We start from the raw sequence: 17,667 nt of genomic DNA, 5'->3' as shown, positions 1-17,667 counted from the left end.
TAGGTACCTCGTCCTTCCGCTTATCGCTGTTTTCACGTAGAGGGATCAGCCAATCAATCGAACGCTACAGGACGAAAGAATGGAGTGGGAATGATGGCGAGCCGTGCCGCCCGTGCCTAAAACTACGCCATCGCACTATCAGAATCGAGAATCGAGGCATCGAGGTATCGTCCGGCCGCATACATTTTGCCACCGCACCGCAGTTTCGCAGTTCAGTCCAGTTCAGTCGTGAGAAGAGAGCGGATTGCGCGCGGCGTTCTCGTGAGTGTTTCAGTCGAGTTTCGTACTTTCGTAGTGCTCGTCGGCATCGCGCGACGTCAATCAACCTGTCGAAGTTTGGCAGCGCCGGTCGACCACGTGCAGCATGGGTGTATGCAAAATAGTTAAATGGTTCAAGTAAGTTCCTATTCATTCTAAATCGATAATGAAAGAGGAAAATGCCGATAGTGTTTGAAAAAAATGTTGAAGAGAGGAGAAAAATGTATCGTGATCTCCTCAATTTTTAGGTTCTGCGTGCGTTCGATTTTATCCATTTGATCCATTTTACATTGCCTGATTTTTTATTTGTTTAAATTATAGCATATATTTGAATATTTTTAACAATTATGTAGAATGCTTTATATGTTATATGCACTTGCGTTTTCAGTCATTTAATCAATGAATCAATTATTTGCTGAATATATGCCTCCGTTCGATAATAATATATCTATAGTCTATGGAAATGATTTGTGATCCTATCTGAGCTATGTGATACGTGACTATAAATTCCAAAATAGATTAAGAGCATAATATTCCTGTGAATGATATTTATATGGCGATGTAAATTGTATTAACGTGAGATATGCCGTAATTTATTACAAAAGAAATTAATTTTTTTTTAATTTTAACGCGTTAAATCAAGCTTCTGGTTATTATTTCTTTTATTTGTGTAATTTAAAAACAATACTCTGTCTTAAATATGTTGAATATTTGTTATATCATTTTCGTTATCTTCATACATTTCAAGAGAAAGAAAAAGCAGTTTGCATAATTTTCTGGCTTAAGAAAACAGTAAGTTTGTATCGAGGTGCTATTATGCTCGGTACGAGGTGAAGGTCGCCGATATTCGTATCAAATTAAACTGATAAAAGCGCTAAAAAATTAATCAGTTCATTAAACATAATGCATGTTAAATATATCGACAGTATCTCCACGCCAAACAAAAATATTTGATATTGATATCCATAGCGCATATCGTGCTATTTTCTTCGATCTGTTTATGTGCTTGAATCTCTTAAGCCCCTTGCACCATAGGCGATAGCAATAGCGACAACGACAAAGCTGCCGACAAAGGTATAGCTTTGTCGGCAACTTTGTCGCTGTCGCTATCGCTATCGCTATCGCCTATTGTGCAAGGGGCTTTACTGTGCAAGGTAATCGACACAAATAAAAAATCATACAATTGAAAATACTATAATAGAAAATAGAAAGACACAGTCCAAGTAAAAATATTTCGGTAAAGTAATTAATTAAAAAATTAAAAATAACTCATACGGCTGTTAATAGATAAAATTCTCTAGACAATATCTATAGTTTGATACATTATATTTGATTGATTAACACATCCAAATTTCATAAAAACGAGAAGACAGAATGGGTATAAAAGGAAAACTGATAAGAGTCTAAAATTAATCAAATCATTGGATACTTAACAAATTATACTTTAAATGTCTTTCAAAACAAGATACTTTCATATATGTTATTTGAAAAACAATTTATTCATTCATGTCTACTAAAATAATTTTTTTCTTATCACAATGAATTTTGTGTATTTTGCAAGAAGTCGCTTATCTCTTTCAGAAACGAATTCGGGAAATATCTCTCCGTAAAAATACAGTGGCGACATGAACTGGATTTATAATTAGCCGCTATTTTATCGATATCTACGAGCGCTATCGCGGACGGAAGAGAAACGCATCGCGATAGACATCTCAATCGCGAAATTTACATAAAGATAATTGAGCGATATCACCAGCTCGTTTCGATCGACGCTACGCCTGTACAAGAGAGAAAGACGTATTCGGATCCATATAATATAAGCGGAAGAACATGTGCGCGCGCGGGAGATTCTACGACTTGCTTCCGAGTTTCTCCTCGCCGCGGCGGCGATGAGATCTCGCGATTGCTTTCCATCCCGTGAAAATGTTCCGAAAAGTTCGAGCGTGTCGAAGACACGGGCTAATTACGGCCGAAAGAATAGCGGCTGGGCCCCCCCCCCCCCCGTGGGTTTAGGCAACCGGGGGCCGCACCGTTAACCAGACGTTTCAAGTTTCAACCGGCGCGGCCGTGTACTCGCAGCCCGTAATGACTGCCATTATCTCCTCGTCGAGTGCGAGATTGTACGGCATTAGGTACTGTGCTTAGTCCGCGCCGCGCCGCTATAAAATTGCACCGGTATTTAAAGCCGCGAACTGCGCCGGCGACGCCGACAAGCAAAAAGAAACGGTCATTGTCCCATTGAGCGAGGATAACAAAGAAAGCCGTGAAGTTTGCGCGAATGCCGGAGATGATAAAAAAACCTATCTAAACCGGGACGACTGGAATCTTGCAAACTGTCTGAGAACGACCGATCTTGATTTCAATGTTAATTTATTCTTAGGCAGATTTTGGATTTTTCTTTTAAGGGAGAATGTAATTTTTTTTTACAATGTATGACAAATGTATATTAAATCCGCAGTTATAATTTTGGAAAATAATATAAATGAATGTAGATTAATCCAACTGTATTTCAAAATTAATTAACTTGCATTTTCAATCACGCCACTGCTGTAAATTTGTATTGTTAGTTAAAAAGAGATCGGCTGCAAATCGAAAAAATAGCATCCAAAAAGCAACCATTTAACATTCTAAGACATGCTATATAGATATTCATGAAATTAAATAATTAACATCAACCATAATTAGAATTGACTAAAATATTCGATTTCAAAATTCCTTCTTTAAAAAAAGTTCAATATCTTTTTTCAAGTCAGATAAAATTAAGTTCTTGTCAAGAAAGAAATGTAATACATAGCATATTTGTTAATTAAGAATCTTGATTTTAATAGTTCGTTTAATAATTAATAATAATCAGTAACGACAAGCATGTAAAGGCATAGAAATAAATTACACTTGCTCGACTTGCAGATTTATATATTTATTATGCGTACTAATGCACACGATGCTTCCTCGACTGCAATCGTATATAAAAGAAACCAAAAAGCTGCGTGATAAGTTACTTATTGGCATGCAAATAAATAGAAAAAAAAACGAGCACCTTGCCTGTCGACACTTTCTTGTCTGATTGACGTCTCTTAATATCCATTAAGATACACGTAAGTCCATAGAAACGTGTTCTATATTTCTCAGCACACGCAGAAAGTGCATCGCGTAAATAATCGTATAAATTAGCTAGTTCGCGGTATCACCTGTACGTGTAATTTTCAAGTTTATCGCTTTATCTATATCGAGGTACGCAAATATTTTTCTCATTAGGTAATCAACGTTTTAGAACCGAGTCACCGAGTATAACACGCGGCCCGCAAGATTTTACAAGGTAAAAAAATCTATCGCGCGCGAAAAAATTATCTCCTCTCTCGCAAGGAGAAAATCATCGATAGAATTTTATATTTCTATAATAAGCGAAAGCTAATGAGCGATGCGGAACTCATCAGCTCGAATGCACGCTAAAAATGTATCTATATAACGAAAGAGTAACTATTAATCGTGAACTATAGCGTGTCTCAGAAGTTATGCATTTTTTCGATCGCAGTATCAAAAGTTAACTCCTTCATCTCGCAAATTTTCATATAACGTTCGATCTTAGTTGTCCGGGTAACATAAAATTGTATGAACATACTGAAATATTATATTCTCGAGTTTTAATATTTTCTTCCAATCAAATAATCCTAAGTAATAATTTATTTTCTCTTAAGATTAAATGATTTATTATTTAAACATTTAAATATTTTATCCGGATATTTCTCAGATATTTGCTCCGAGTATTATTTAAATATTTGAATACCCATTATTTCGTAAAGGTTTATTTCGTAATAATAAAATAGTATCTTGAATTATCGTGAGATATAATGCTTGAGATATACTTTCCCTATTTTGACAGAAATATTAAATTTATCAATACCTGACCATCCCAACAGAAACATAATCGTCAATATTTCCGTTAATACATATTGAAATTTTTGCAACAATGTATAGAATTGTATATTGTAGCTTATATAGTTCTTACATAAATGGATTTCTACGGCGAATGATCTTGTAAGTGAATTTACGGTATATCTTCCTATATAAACTTTCAGCTGATGCTCAATGAGGCATATAAATGATGAACACGGAGACGTTGTAACTTCATAAATAATCGCGCATTACTATTTTCTATAGGAATAATATTAGCGTCTAATAGCGCCGTATCATAAGGAATAAAAATTATTTTACATTAAAATAAATTTGTTAAGGTAATTACGTAGCAATTTAAAATACAAAGAAACTTTCTACCGGCTAGATTAGCTTTATAATCATGTTATTTTCGTTCAGAATATATGATTTATATGTTTAATAACCGTGAAAACTGTGAAATTTATTTTGTGTAACGAATAACAATTATCGCAATAAATCGTGATATAATTGATACGCATATGTTCGTACTATCAGTCACGGTTTTATTAATATAATAGTATTATCTGCTATTAAATTGTTTGAAAAAGTTCATATCATTATTTCATTATAAAAAGTTTGATGGCGTAGGTCATTATAAAAAATTTAATTCAGAGTCAAAGGAAAAAAAACAGATAGCTATATCTTTCATTCCGATTTAAAATTAATTGCAAAATTTTTAATCAATAAATCTTAGAGATTTGGTAATCATATCCGGATGAGTCTTGAATATTATTTTAATAAATTTCCGATAAATTTCTTTAAATTATCGATATTTCATCAGTTTCTTCTGTCTCGTGTTTTAAAGAATATTATTCTACTGTTAAGAATAAAGAATGTGTACGATAGAAGGTTTGTTGATTTTAGCGTCCCTTCCAAGGTTGCCCGAGACTCTTAAGACTGACAAGCCTAACTTAAGATTAGTGCGATCTCATAGTTGTCACGGTACATGACTCTGTTCCGCAAATAATTGTGCACGATGAAGAAACTGCTCGCATTCAAATGGATTAAAAAGTAAGTAATTATAAATTGTCCGGAATCTCAGAAAATTCGTCAAGATCTCTTATTAAAGTTTGATAAGAGAGTGTAGATGTATTTTTCCAAAACAGAAGTTAGAAATGTTTCAATTAATCATAAAACTGAAACTCGTGAATTAGGATTCAGTTAAATACGTTTATCATTATTTGTATATGAATGAAAAGATACAAGCTTTTTTTGCCGTCACATAATGCATTCTCTTTTATTTACAGAAATGTGTTAGTTGTAAAAGCATATAACTTTCTTCATCAACGGTACATAATTAATTTAATAACCACTCATATAAACTAATAGCCCTTTTTCCATTTAATATTATTATCGATTAATATTCGTATTTTTATCATAAAATCCTGATAATAATAATACATTAGAGTATGTAATCGAATATATTTTAAACCAATTTTAGTAAATATTTTAAATAATCTGCGTTTCACAGCAGAGTGAAGATTTATCTAATGTATAGCGTATCTAGTTCTGTGGCATGTATTAAAAAACATATCAGAGAAAGAGACTGAGAGAGAAATATCACAAAAACATGCACGATCCTGAGTAATCTCTGATATCGACCGATGAAACGGCAAGAAAGGGAAAGGAAGAGAGAAGCGTGTTAACGAGAATCTGAAATAATCCGCGTCACGAAGTAATAGGCGCCGTTGTTCTGTGATCCGTGGAGAACGAATCGTCGGGGAAAGTGCAAGTTCGCAGATACGATCGATCTTGCGGTCGCGCCGGCAATTGCCGTGGATATCGTACAATTTATCGATCTTCCGGTTTTTGTTCCTGCCTCTGTGTTGCTCTGTGTTTCGCGACGCGGCTCGTTCTACTGACATCGGAAACCTTTATTACTTGCCTCTCTAAAATCTGTCAATCACGCACAGTTCGAAGATAATTTTAAAAAATCTAAAATATAATTTGCTTCCTACGACAAATCCATTACTTTTAAAGTGTATCTTTCTTTCAACACTGATTAATCACATAATTATAATATTAATAGCGAATATTTTACCCTTTAAAAAAAGTATTTTTTGTAACTAGTTAGTCAGATATTTTATCTATTAAAAAAAGAATGCTTTAGAAACTTTCAAATTATAAAGAAACGAAACGATAGTTTAAGGAAAAAATTTTTGACTCGAATAATAATACTGATAATTTTTACTTTAATCCTGCACATTATTGTGAAAAGTATTACGTGTGAATGTTAGAACGATTCAAGAATTAAATGATTCAAAATTTATCGATAAATGAAATGTATTTAGTTACAGACGACGAGAAAACATGTATTCAAAGTTGCAAGTTAGTGATATGCTAGATATCAATATTTGGAATAAATCTCAGACCTGTCAATCTTTTTTTTTTTTTTCAGAACAGCTACGCGGTCGGACAGGGACGTACAGTCGCCGCCGGTGCCGCAAGACGGTCGCAAGTAAGTCGCATACCCGTTTATCATATTCAATTATCGTAAAAAAAAAGTTTCTATCTTGGCTTATATTACAAAGCATGCCGCACGTAAAAGCGATCTGACGTAGTGTAACTAGCAAGGAGACACTATTTAAAACGCTTGATAGTTTCTGCTTTGTCGAGCCGACAAAAGAGAAATATGTAAATCTAAATTTTTTTCGGTTTATTTATTTTTTCAGTTTTTTTTCCGAACTTTTCCAACGTTTTTCCGAACGTTTCTAACAATATTCAAAATTATTACAAATAATTCTGCAAATCATTTCAAGGCGCTTTCACTGACCCTTTTCATAATGTTTTTGAACGATTGAAAAGATTATGCTGATCAATTTTATTCTGAGAAGTAAATCTCGGGTAAAATTTATTTCTACGCATATAATCGCATCGTTAATATCCTTATCAATAATATCCTATATTACAAGCAAACATTCTCATGATAATTTTAAATTATCTTTACAATATTTCTGATTTTTTTTATCCTTTCTGATAATTTTGTATAAATTTGTTCATACTTACAGAAAAAATATATAACTAATTAAATTTTATTTGACAATATGAGTAGTTATTACAAAGTATAATAATATTTCACAAATATTATTATACATAATATTTAAAAATAAATTATATATGACAATCAGATTAATGTTATGCTCGAAATTTTTCCAGAATTTTACTTTTTTCTACGTTATACTGATTTCCTCTTTTATTATATATTAAAGAGTCAATATTTAAAAAATTAAAAAAATCAACTTACTCCTCACTGACGCACCGGACGCTTTCCCACGCTGTAAATCCTTGTAATTCCTTTACGTTAAATTACACAGTGTGCACTATGTGTACATTTCAATATATTACAGTTGTCCATGTTTTTCACTATATCACTGCATATGTCACTGCACACGTCACTGCGTACTGCATTGTCCATTTTTCGCCACATTTTTCGCGCATTTCACTATATATATATATATATATAAATGTGCACTACTCACACTGCTCGGAGATCATTATTTCCACGCGAATTATTTTTTACTCGCGTATTTCCGAATTCACGCGCGCTACGAATACGGCAATGCGTACGCTCGTTTTGGACGTCGACGTACATTTTCGGCGGACGAAATTAAAACTCGAAACTCCCGTGCATGCTATCATTCGCGATAATTTTCACACTGAGGGAAAAAAAGTAGGGGTTACTTTAAACTAATTATTTGCATATTTAGATTTGTCATATTCTTGTTGCAATCTTAATTAAAATTTACTAATTCAATACACGATCATTACAGAGTGCATTTTCAAGACTCAAAAATGTGGAAATAATCTTTACGATCAACGGCAAATAAAAGATTTTTTATGTCCAATTTTATCAATGATGTAGACTAACTTTAATTTCGTTTTAATTTACTTTTTGTCTTTTTCTAAATTCTAAGAGATACCAAAATTCCACGCATAATACAATCGCCCGATATTTTAATACTCCGAATACCACGCGTTTATTTCTGCGCGACATTTATCATCTATAACAAAATAAAGTAATAATTGGAATACAGTAATAACAAATCGGTATAAGGTCGTATACAACGTAGTAATTTGTTGAATTTTCGCGACCACGGCGACCGTAACATCACTAGCTACAGCCACCTCGCGAGTCTATCGGCGAAACTAATTTCTAATCGTTAAAACAGATCGGGCATCGATCGCGGCTAAGATAGAAAAATATTGCGATCGGTGCCGATCCAGCATAATTCCACTTGGAATTATAATTCATGCACATAATTCTCTCGCTGATCGCGTGTTACCGCGTGATACCTACAGCGACTTCTAATCCGCTAACTACAGCTTTTACTACAATCAAGCGATGACCGCGTCTAAGATAGAAAATAATCGCGGCCACAGCCGGGATCACTAACTCCATGCAAATAATCTCACAAAACAAAATCACGACATTACCTCTACTTCGCGTTACCGATTTCTACAACCGCGAACAGCGATCGACGGCTAAGGTAGAAAATGATCGCCAATCGTCATCAATGCCGAGTACTACCACACACTTTTTTACCAACACATGCACAAAATCTCGCGAATATATATAACAATCGCATATTAACTACAGCATCGCTCGTTTTTGATCTACGAAACTATGCCAGTGATCGCGGCTAAAATGGAGAACAATCGCGATCACTATCGACTCTGCTACATGCACAAATACCAATTATGACCTACATAGATACCGACAATTGCTACGCAGATAAACGATGTTAATTATCGCACATATGAGTACTCCGTATTTCAATTAACCCACGCATATATTGCTACATGCAAAGTCATCGTATAGTTGATGCTACGGTCGCGCGGAGTACGCTTGACGAGTCTCTCGCACGCTCGCGCTGCCTTTCTCTCTTAGACGGAGGGGGGGGAGGAGTATTACAGAGAATTGTTCACGAGTTGCATCTAAAGGCTTGAAATCCATTTCCGTTCACGACACTCGTCGCGTAAGATCGAATTTCAGATCGCGGAAACCGACTTCGAATTCGCGCTTTCGAAATGCACGACCGGTGCATCGGGCGTCCATTACTCCGTTACGTGTTCGCACTTCGCAGCACGTATGATCGCGAGGTTGGAGCGCGATCTGCGTACTTACTCACGCGGATCCCCGGCAGGCAAGTTCGCCACGCGATCCGAGACCGATCGTCGCCTGGATCTTCTCGATCGCGTCCGCGACGTAATACGGCCGCAAACTCGACCGCGAATCCGCCGTCGGTCTCTCAGCCGGTCCCAACGAACGAAGACAACGGCAGGTAACTTCACTTGCTTCACTCGCCTTCGCTCTCGTGACGTAATCGCGCCAATTTCGAACGCGGATCGCGACGATCGCGCGCAAAAACGTCCTCCGCGTAAAATCGACGCGTCAGAATCCGCGAATCTTCGGATCATCCTCGGACGAGAGATAGGATCAGTCGCGAACGCCGATTGCGAACGTCCGGCACCCTCGAGGATCGAATTGAAGGCCAAATAACGCCGCCCGCTTTTTCGACACCGACATTTTTTCGCGCGCACTTTTTGGCGCCGGCAGCGCCCCGATTCGAGCGAGCCGCAGGCTCGCGGATTCGAATGCGGCCAATCACGAGCCCGAATTCCGAGACGGAGCGAACTCTGTGTGACGGCAGGTTAATTATTACGCATATCCCAATGCATTCTCCTGCCCTCTTCGGTAGAAGTGGTTAGCACGAAAGGAGCACTCGAACTACTCGAAGTGAGGATAAATCTACGTAAACACGAGTTATGTACTCGTGCAGACACTTGGATATCTGATAATTGACACTTCGCATATCTGATTTGTGTCGAAATACCCGTGAATACGCTTAATTTGGTAAATTTCGCTTTATATACCTTCACCGTACTGCAAAGTGGTTTCACTTGTATTGCAAGTTTATCTCTTTTTATACAGTGTTTTTATGCAAAGAGTGCAGGGACGACGCTAATTAATACGTTTTTCCACAGTAAATACATATATTTTGCGAATCGTCAACGATTCTCGATTGGTGAAAAATTACGCCGCAATTTTTTGTGATCAGTTGCGTTATAAACGAATCGACATTTACGCAAAAATCTATGCGAGGCGTTAAAGTCGCATTTGTTACTTGGAAAGTTTCGAATTTCCCACAGTTATGGCAGCTGCGAGTCCCCGTTGTTTCAGGTATTAATTTACTGTAAGATCTCTAAGAAAAGAAAGTGGTATCGGTAATTGAAAATAATTTATGTGTATGCGACACTTTCAAGAAAACTTTTTTTCCGAAAGTTCTTTGTATGTGTAAAATTACGTTCTTTAAACTTGCTTAATTAGCTCAAATTTAATTAATCTTAATAGTTTTTAATTATTCTTCTAATTCTTGATTATGTAGTCTCATAATACTTTCAATAAATCCTTTTTGTTTAAATTTTTTGTTTCATAGATTTTTTATTCTTTCCTCGGGACTTTAAATCTTTTTATATCTAAATAATTGTCAACTTATAGAATTCTACTAGATTAGATTTTTATTAGATTTCAACATTTTCTCTCTCGATATTTTTTAGATCAATTCTAATTGTAGAGAGACCAGTTTCTTGCTTCAAAGTTCGAAATTTTATCAAATATAAAACGTTCCTCTTTATATTTATTTTATATTTTGTATTAGGTTTATATACTTACTACTTTATGTTCCATTAGTTTCATATTTTATATTAATAAAACTCGACAATTATTTTTATAAAAACGCACAAGTCGATAGATTATATCTGCATAACCTATATTCGCAACGTAACGCTCGATGTATCTGAAAATTACAAAGCGCTTACGCGCACGTTTGCATAATCGACGTGACGCGATACTGGCGCTTGTACTATGATCGTTGCCTGCACGGGCATTTCGTTTCCTCAGTTGTGCGAACAATCGTGTCTGGTGCGCGTCTGGTCTACCATTCTTTTCGACGAGATACTACCTCGTTCTTGTGTTGTAATCTATGAAAAGTAATTATGAACAATGTCTTCAATATAACTCGGTAATTTATAACTCGCTAAATCATGAAAAAGTTACCTCCGTGAGCGAATAAATTTTGAAGCAACAATATAATTATATTTGATATTATGCTAAATAATAATACATAGTGTAACACATTTATGTCAATGTCAATTATCACATTGAAACAATTATCAGTGGCTATAACTTTTGAATTGTTATTATACGCGTATACTTATTTTGCTAGTTTATTCAGTTTTGTATTTTAACCTGAGAAAGTGGCAGCATTAAAATCCAGCATTAAAAGGTGTTATATGTATGTGATAATTGAAACTGATATAAATGTTATTATTTATGCAATAATTTTCTCTGTTGTACTATTTATGTGTTCTTAATGTGGAAGTGATCACAGGATGAGACGATAATAATTTGTAAGTTTAATTGAAGACACATTTGCATGTTCTCATTTACTTTAAAAAAAACAAAGGAAGATGAAGCATAATTAACTCGTATCCTGAAAGATAACCAACAATGCTGAATTCATCTTTATCATAACTTTAAGAAGTTTTATTTGATTTTGGTCATATTTTTACGTACATATTCTAAATTATTTATTGATCGAATCATTGAGAAAGTTTTAAGACTTGGTGCTACAGAATGAAATAAAATAAACATTAATTGTAGATAAATAGCATTTTCTTGTGTTGATGCTATATATATATATATATATATATATATACCTTACAGCTAAAATCTACTTACTTACATCTGATTAGATCAGTGGACTAATCTTAAGATGCTTCTTTGCAGTGAATATTACCGCAATTTATTACAACAGTTTGCGAATCACTGTCAAACATCGAACGGAGACATCACCGATCCAGACTGGATCGTCTATCTGCCCAAGGAACAGAACGCCGAGCAGTCCTCGCAAAAAGACAATCGAAAGCCGCGGAAGTCCGCACAGTTTATACCAGGTGTACCGCACATACGTGCTTCCGAAATATTCGAGATTGGATGTATTGCAGGCACGGAAAACAAATGTCTCGAATTAGTTTCTGCAGAATGGCACAATACAAAAGTGACGCTGAAGAGACATATTTTGCCGACATGTCGGGATGCGATAAAAGCAGACGTGGAAATCCTCAGGTAAGAGCCGTTCCGTTTCCGTATGTGAATGTTCTCGTATGAAAAAAGGAGTACATTAAAATCACTAGTTCTTAAAATAAGAAAATCAAAACGTACAAAGAATCAGCCAGCCTAAAAGTCAAAATTCGTTGTTTTAATTAACCGCGTTATATTAAGATAAATATCAACTATTGTTTAAAAAAGAAATAGCATAATCAAGGATATCCTGTCTGCTTTATATGTATAACATGATCGTAATCTTGCATTATTGCAGCGAAATTCGGCATCCTAACATATTGCTGCTAATGGCTACAACGTATACAAATGAACACGGCCTCGTCTCCATCTTCGAACCCATCGACTGCTCATTGTACAATTACATACACGAGCAAGGCGAACGAATAAATACACAAGGAATCATGCAAATCGGCATGAAATTAGCGGACGCGTTAAAATACTGTCATATGCGAGGATACATTCACACAGCGATTAGCTCGCACTGCGTGTATTTTGCATCTGACACGACTGTCAAGCTTGGCGGATGGGAACTGGCTAGAGAAATGGAAAAAGTATGTGGAATTTAAGCTCTATATGCCTCACTGTATTCCCAAAATGCTAGTATAATTTTACCTTAAAATATACTATACCACATGTAAATGTAAAACTTTTCAAGTATCAATTGTTTCAAAGTAAAGATCTATAAAAAATATCTTTTTAAGTGATCTAATTAATTTGCGAATATAGAATTTATATGAATTTAGAAGTAAATAGGTCGTTTCATACTTATATATATTTCCACGTTTTTACATTACATGATTTAAATTTTAAATGATTTGACATATTCTAAGTGACTTTATTATTCTTTAATGTATTTTTTCTTTAATGATGCAACAATTGATATGCGTATTTTTTATTTACATCTTTTAGCTTACGCATCTGAATGCACTTTTATGAATTTAAGGTTTGTTAGCAGATTTAAAAAGTTCACAGGTAGAATAGACTAGAATGAAACGGATCACGTCATATCCGCGATTCCATGACACACCCATGAGCGTTTCACTAACGGAAACGACCGGCATTGTTTTCGACAAAATGTCCGTTTCTGAATAAATTCGCTGTACCGTGTCGATGTTAATCGCACGCGCCGTCTGGAACGCGGAACTCTCGTTAATCGTAATCGCAATTAAATATGATAGATTATTTTCTACGATAAAGATTGTACTTACGTTAACGTAGAACTACGTGCGAGGAAATCTTATCGCGAAGATAAATAAGAGACCAAAAAAATGTAAAGCTACTATATTTCGTGCAACTAATTGCATTTATAATATAAACATTAATCACGATTCTTTTTATCTTATCTTAACAGTTTTGCGAGTTTATATTGCCGTTTTCTAATTAGATTTATCCCTTATTTAATACAGAGAGAATATTTGTGGCATGTATAATTCAATACGAAATTTGTTTTTAACGTTGTTTTCTCCTACAATGAAATATTCATGTTATTTCTTTTACTTGTAGGTTTATGTGGAACGCGATTACGAAAGATATTTGCGATTGGAAAACTTCAAATGGCAAGCACCGGCGTTATGTTACGGGCAACATCCCAATAAAAAAATCGACGTTTACTGCTTAATGCTGTTACTCTGGGAAATGTGTACAGGTAAGCATATTAATATAATTTCCTGCCTTTTAATTAAAAAGTCATTAGAATATGTTTAAAATAAAATATTGAAATTGCATTTATTGTATTACAAAGGAACAAAATAATTGATAGCAGTTTGATAATTATTGTTTAACATTCCATAGGAAGTGTACCGTGGAGCGGATACGATCAACCAAATGTAGAACGACAGCACGTGATGCGAAAACGAGATGTAATTATAAACTTACAGAATGTTCCATCGATCTTTCATAGCTTACTGGAAGCTGGATTGCATTCTGACGAGACGAAAATAATGTTGGACATGGACAAAATTGGAAGAAAACTTCATAGGCTACTGGTAAATTTACATGAGCAATACAATTTTTTAGAATTTGCGCACCTTTTGTCGGTTATTGATCCTTCGTGTAGTAATTCACTGCGTCGTTACTTACAATTTTTTCAAATTTTTTAAGATGATATATGAGGAAGAAGAGAAGAATGACACGTTTATAAATATAAACGGAAATAATAATGATCTTCTGTATAATGACACATTGTATCAAAAGACTTCTCCTGTGTCACCTACACAAAATAAGGTGTTGATCAAAAAACCATTCGCCGGACAATCATATCATCCTATGACGGAGAAAAAATCTACGTCCAATCAACTTCTCAAATCTAAGAAGGAGCAATGCAATGAGGATTTGGGCTCCAAAAATAATATTAAAAAGATGGCTACATCTGTAATCAATGATAGTATCGTGAGTCCCGTGATTAAAGTAAAGAGTACCACCACTACCCCTTGCACTCGTTGTGCAGAAATTTCACACATGGTGCAAGACCTTGATGAAGGAAGTAATGCACGAGCTAATATAAAACGATTGAAAAAACTGATAGCTAGTAAAAGGGAAGATTTCTTCTTTGGGAGCGACTCGACGTCCTTTTCTTACTCAACTCCAAGTAAGTAAAATTAATGTACAAATGATAAATATATTACATTACATCTTACTGAGATTGATATAGAAATATAAAAATGTCTTATTAAAACAATCAAGAAGAATGTGTCGAATGCATATGATGATAATTTAAATAAATTCTGATTTTTTTCTCTATATTTTAAAATCTAGCACTTTAATTAAACTTATGATTTTATGCGTATCAGGTCCAAAAGCCACAAGCTCATTATTGTCGCAAGAAAAGAGTCCCGATTATGTACAATGTAAACCAGCTAGTCATACAACCGCTATAGAACCTAAATACAATAAATCACCCAGTGAATATGGTGGAGCTATTTCAAAATTATTACATACACCACGGCGAAAGGTACTTTATTTCGAATAAAGTTTTATTAATAACATAAATCAATCTTTCTAAACTAATTTTTATGAATATGTATATGGAATATGAATATATCCACTATAATCCTTTTAATATTTTACTCATATACGTTATCTTCTTGCCACAGGTACCATACATGGGCATGCCTTCCAGCATTAAACATGCAATAATACAACCTCAGGTTTTGCATTCTGACGCCAATAGCTTTTATGAATCAACATTATGGAGAAAAGAAAAAGAAATTTGCTTATCACGAATGGCACACGATACTAAAGACCGCACTAAGGTATATACAATATTATTTATATTATTATCATCTTAACATTTTTTATATTATTAAAAATTCACGTGTATATATTTTAATATTATTTCATACTTTTAGGATTTCTTACTACCGCAACAAACAATTTGTAATACCACTGATGATATAAATACCATACCATTTGTAAAAAATGCTGATACCACATATACAATTGGGATTACAGAGGAAGGTAAATTGAAAAAGATATATTTATTATTATTTTCCAAGAATTATTATTATTATTATTAATATAAAATTTATTTTATTTGGAAGAGGAGCGAGTTAATTAAGAAGAGTCAAGCGCAGTAACGGTGTGCAAATTATTCTTAAGTATTAAAATTTATTTTCTCGTACGTTTCGGACCCTTTCCAGCAAATAATCATTTATTAAAACGTGCATGCGTCCATCTGTGGCCCATAGAAATACTCAATAACGGACAAGCATGATAAGGCCGGTTCTACAATCAGTCGGATGTCGAAACGCAGCCGATGGTTGAATGAGAGAATTTCTTTTTCAAAAATGAATTTTTCTCATTGGACCATCGGCTACGTTCCGACATACGACTGATTGTAGAACCGGCCTAAGCCTCCCGGCTTCAGCCGGAAGGGAAGATTTTATATGGTTATTATATGTTGGAAACATTTTAAATGTGTCAACTTCGTCCATCAGATTAAGCACCGAGAGCCACAAGAAATGAAATGCAACTACGGTTAAGCTATGAGCCATGGACACATGCATGTTTTAACTGACGATTATAATTTGCTGAGGATGGTCAGCCCCCAAAATGGGGGCGGCCCTCATAATATGCATAACGCATTTTTCCACCCTACGAAAAAAAAGGTGCAGTCGCCCAAACGCGCCTGACACTTCTTAGTTATCCCGATCGTCTTCCAATTAGATATTGGTTATCCAATATCAGAGCTTTCTACTTTAATTTTTATTTGATCTTATATAATATCCCATGATATAATTCAGTTATTATCTATTGTCACCAAAGGTAATTGTACTGAAGATAACAAAGAATCACCAAAAGACCTGAGTAGTATGTCCACGAAGATTTCAACTACCTCAAATAAATCCCTACAAAATCTGAGGAATGCCCTCGATCGTGCCACGGAAATAATATGCTCGACAACACCTTCTAAAATTTACAATTCTAAGTTCGATTTGAATAATATACAAGAATGCGAAACTGTATTCGAGGACCTATATGGAACGAAATATAATGACAATCAAGAGATCAACGTTATCGAAAGATCGACATCCGGCGACGAGAATTTTCTGGGGATGGATGAAGTTAAAAGTACAAAAGCTAATGACGAAACTGCCGCAAGACACGAACAGATCTTGAATCAAGCTTTCATAAATAGCCAAACGCTCAGTTCCACGACTACAAAAACATCAATTGAATCTGAAATATCAGCGCGCAGTCAACAGCCAATAAACTCACATGAAACGAATCAAGATAAGATACCCTTTGCAAATGGGATTATATCGACTCCGCAAAAAATTAGAGCAGATGAAAGGGAATATGTTAATGTACGTACTATTTTGAACAGTGCTGTAATGAAAGACTCACCAAGAAGGCGTTCTCTACCCGCAAGACTGAATAATTTGGCAATGATATATACCCCAAGGACTATATGTAAAAAGGTAAATAGGCATATACAAGTCATAATGAAATGGAAATTTGGTCTGAAATAGGTTACTGTTTTTTGTTACTAATATAAATTGTTTATTCGATCTTTGTTACAGAACATGCAAGGCAGCCAATATACAACTGAGGATATGTACATCGATGATGAATTTGGAAGTAAATTAAATTACAATCTAATTCTCTTAAATGATAATATTGTATTAAGCGACGATGAAAGTCTACCTCAGACCACAGAACTGTAAACTGTATTGAACTCACATGTTCAATCGTTCACACCCTTGTGTAAAAAAATGTTGTTCTTTTTAAATAATTATTTTTATTTATTCTATTTTGACGGCAAAATTGATGCTTTTATTTTATCGCTATTCTGACGACATGTTTAATGCAAATAATATTTAATTTAACAATATTTATTAATTCTAATTGCT

General features: G+C 34.7%; 1 protein-coding gene across 6 annotated transcripts; it reads left to right on the top strand.

Annotated features, from left to right (window-relative positions):
• The first annotated feature begins 158 nt into the window (after positions 1-158).
• LOC139785322 (uncharacterized) lies at positions 159-17,648 on the top strand. 6 transcript variants are annotated; one of them, XM_071724493.1, is made up of 13 exons: positions 159-396; positions 5,056-5,202; positions 6,590-6,649; positions 11,981-12,319; positions 12,573-12,867; positions 13,820-13,961; positions 14,108-14,301; positions 14,417-14,903; positions 15,106-15,266; positions 15,409-15,567; positions 15,664-15,772; positions 16,580-17,235; positions 17,338-17,648. In XM_071724493.1, exons 2-13 carry the CDS (start codon positions 5,168-5,170, stop codon positions 17,479-17,481), a joined length of 2,781 nt encoding a protein of 926 aa, XP_071580594.1. In that variant the 5' UTR covers positions 159-396; positions 5,056-5,167; the 3' UTR covers positions 17,482-17,648. The 6 variants fall into 6 exon arrangements, with proteins under 6 accessions (XP_071580594.1, XP_071580595.1, XP_071580597.1 ...); XM_071724494.1 differs by lacking the exon at positions 5,056-5,202 and having other exon boundaries at positions 160-396; XM_071724496.1 differs by lacking the exons at positions 159-396; positions 5,056-5,202; positions 6,590-6,649 and adding exons at positions 7,841-10,045; positions 10,177-10,372.
• Positions 17,649-17,667: the final 19 nt, after the last annotated feature.

The sequence above is a fragment of the Temnothorax nylanderi genome, unplaced genomic scaffold, assembly GCF_030848795.1.
Source record: "Temnothorax nylanderi isolate EJ_2023f unplaced genomic scaffold, tnyl_v1.0 TNYL_tig0780_pilon, whole genome shotgun sequence".
Classification (NCBI taxonomy): Eukaryota; Metazoa; Arthropoda; class Insecta; order Hymenoptera; family Formicidae; genus Temnothorax; species Temnothorax nylanderi.
This window is presented reverse-complemented; position numbering and strand designations above follow the sequence as displayed.

What these genes read in the sequence shown, in the direction of transcription:
- LOC139785322 (XM_071724491.1), top strand. Translation starts at nt 11,057, where the DNA reads ATGATCGTTGCCTGCACGGGCATTTCGTTTCCTCAGTTGTGCGAACAA. An exon ending in TGTGTTGTAATCTATGAAAA is followed by an intron (nt 11,182 to 11,980) that starts GTAATTATGAAC and finishes GCTTCTTTGCAG; the next exon opens with TGAATATTACCGCAATTTAT. An exon ending in ATACTAAAGACCGCACTAAG is followed by an intron (nt 15,568 to 15,663) that starts GTATATACAATA and finishes TCATACTTTTAG; the next exon opens with GATTTCTTACTACCGCAACA.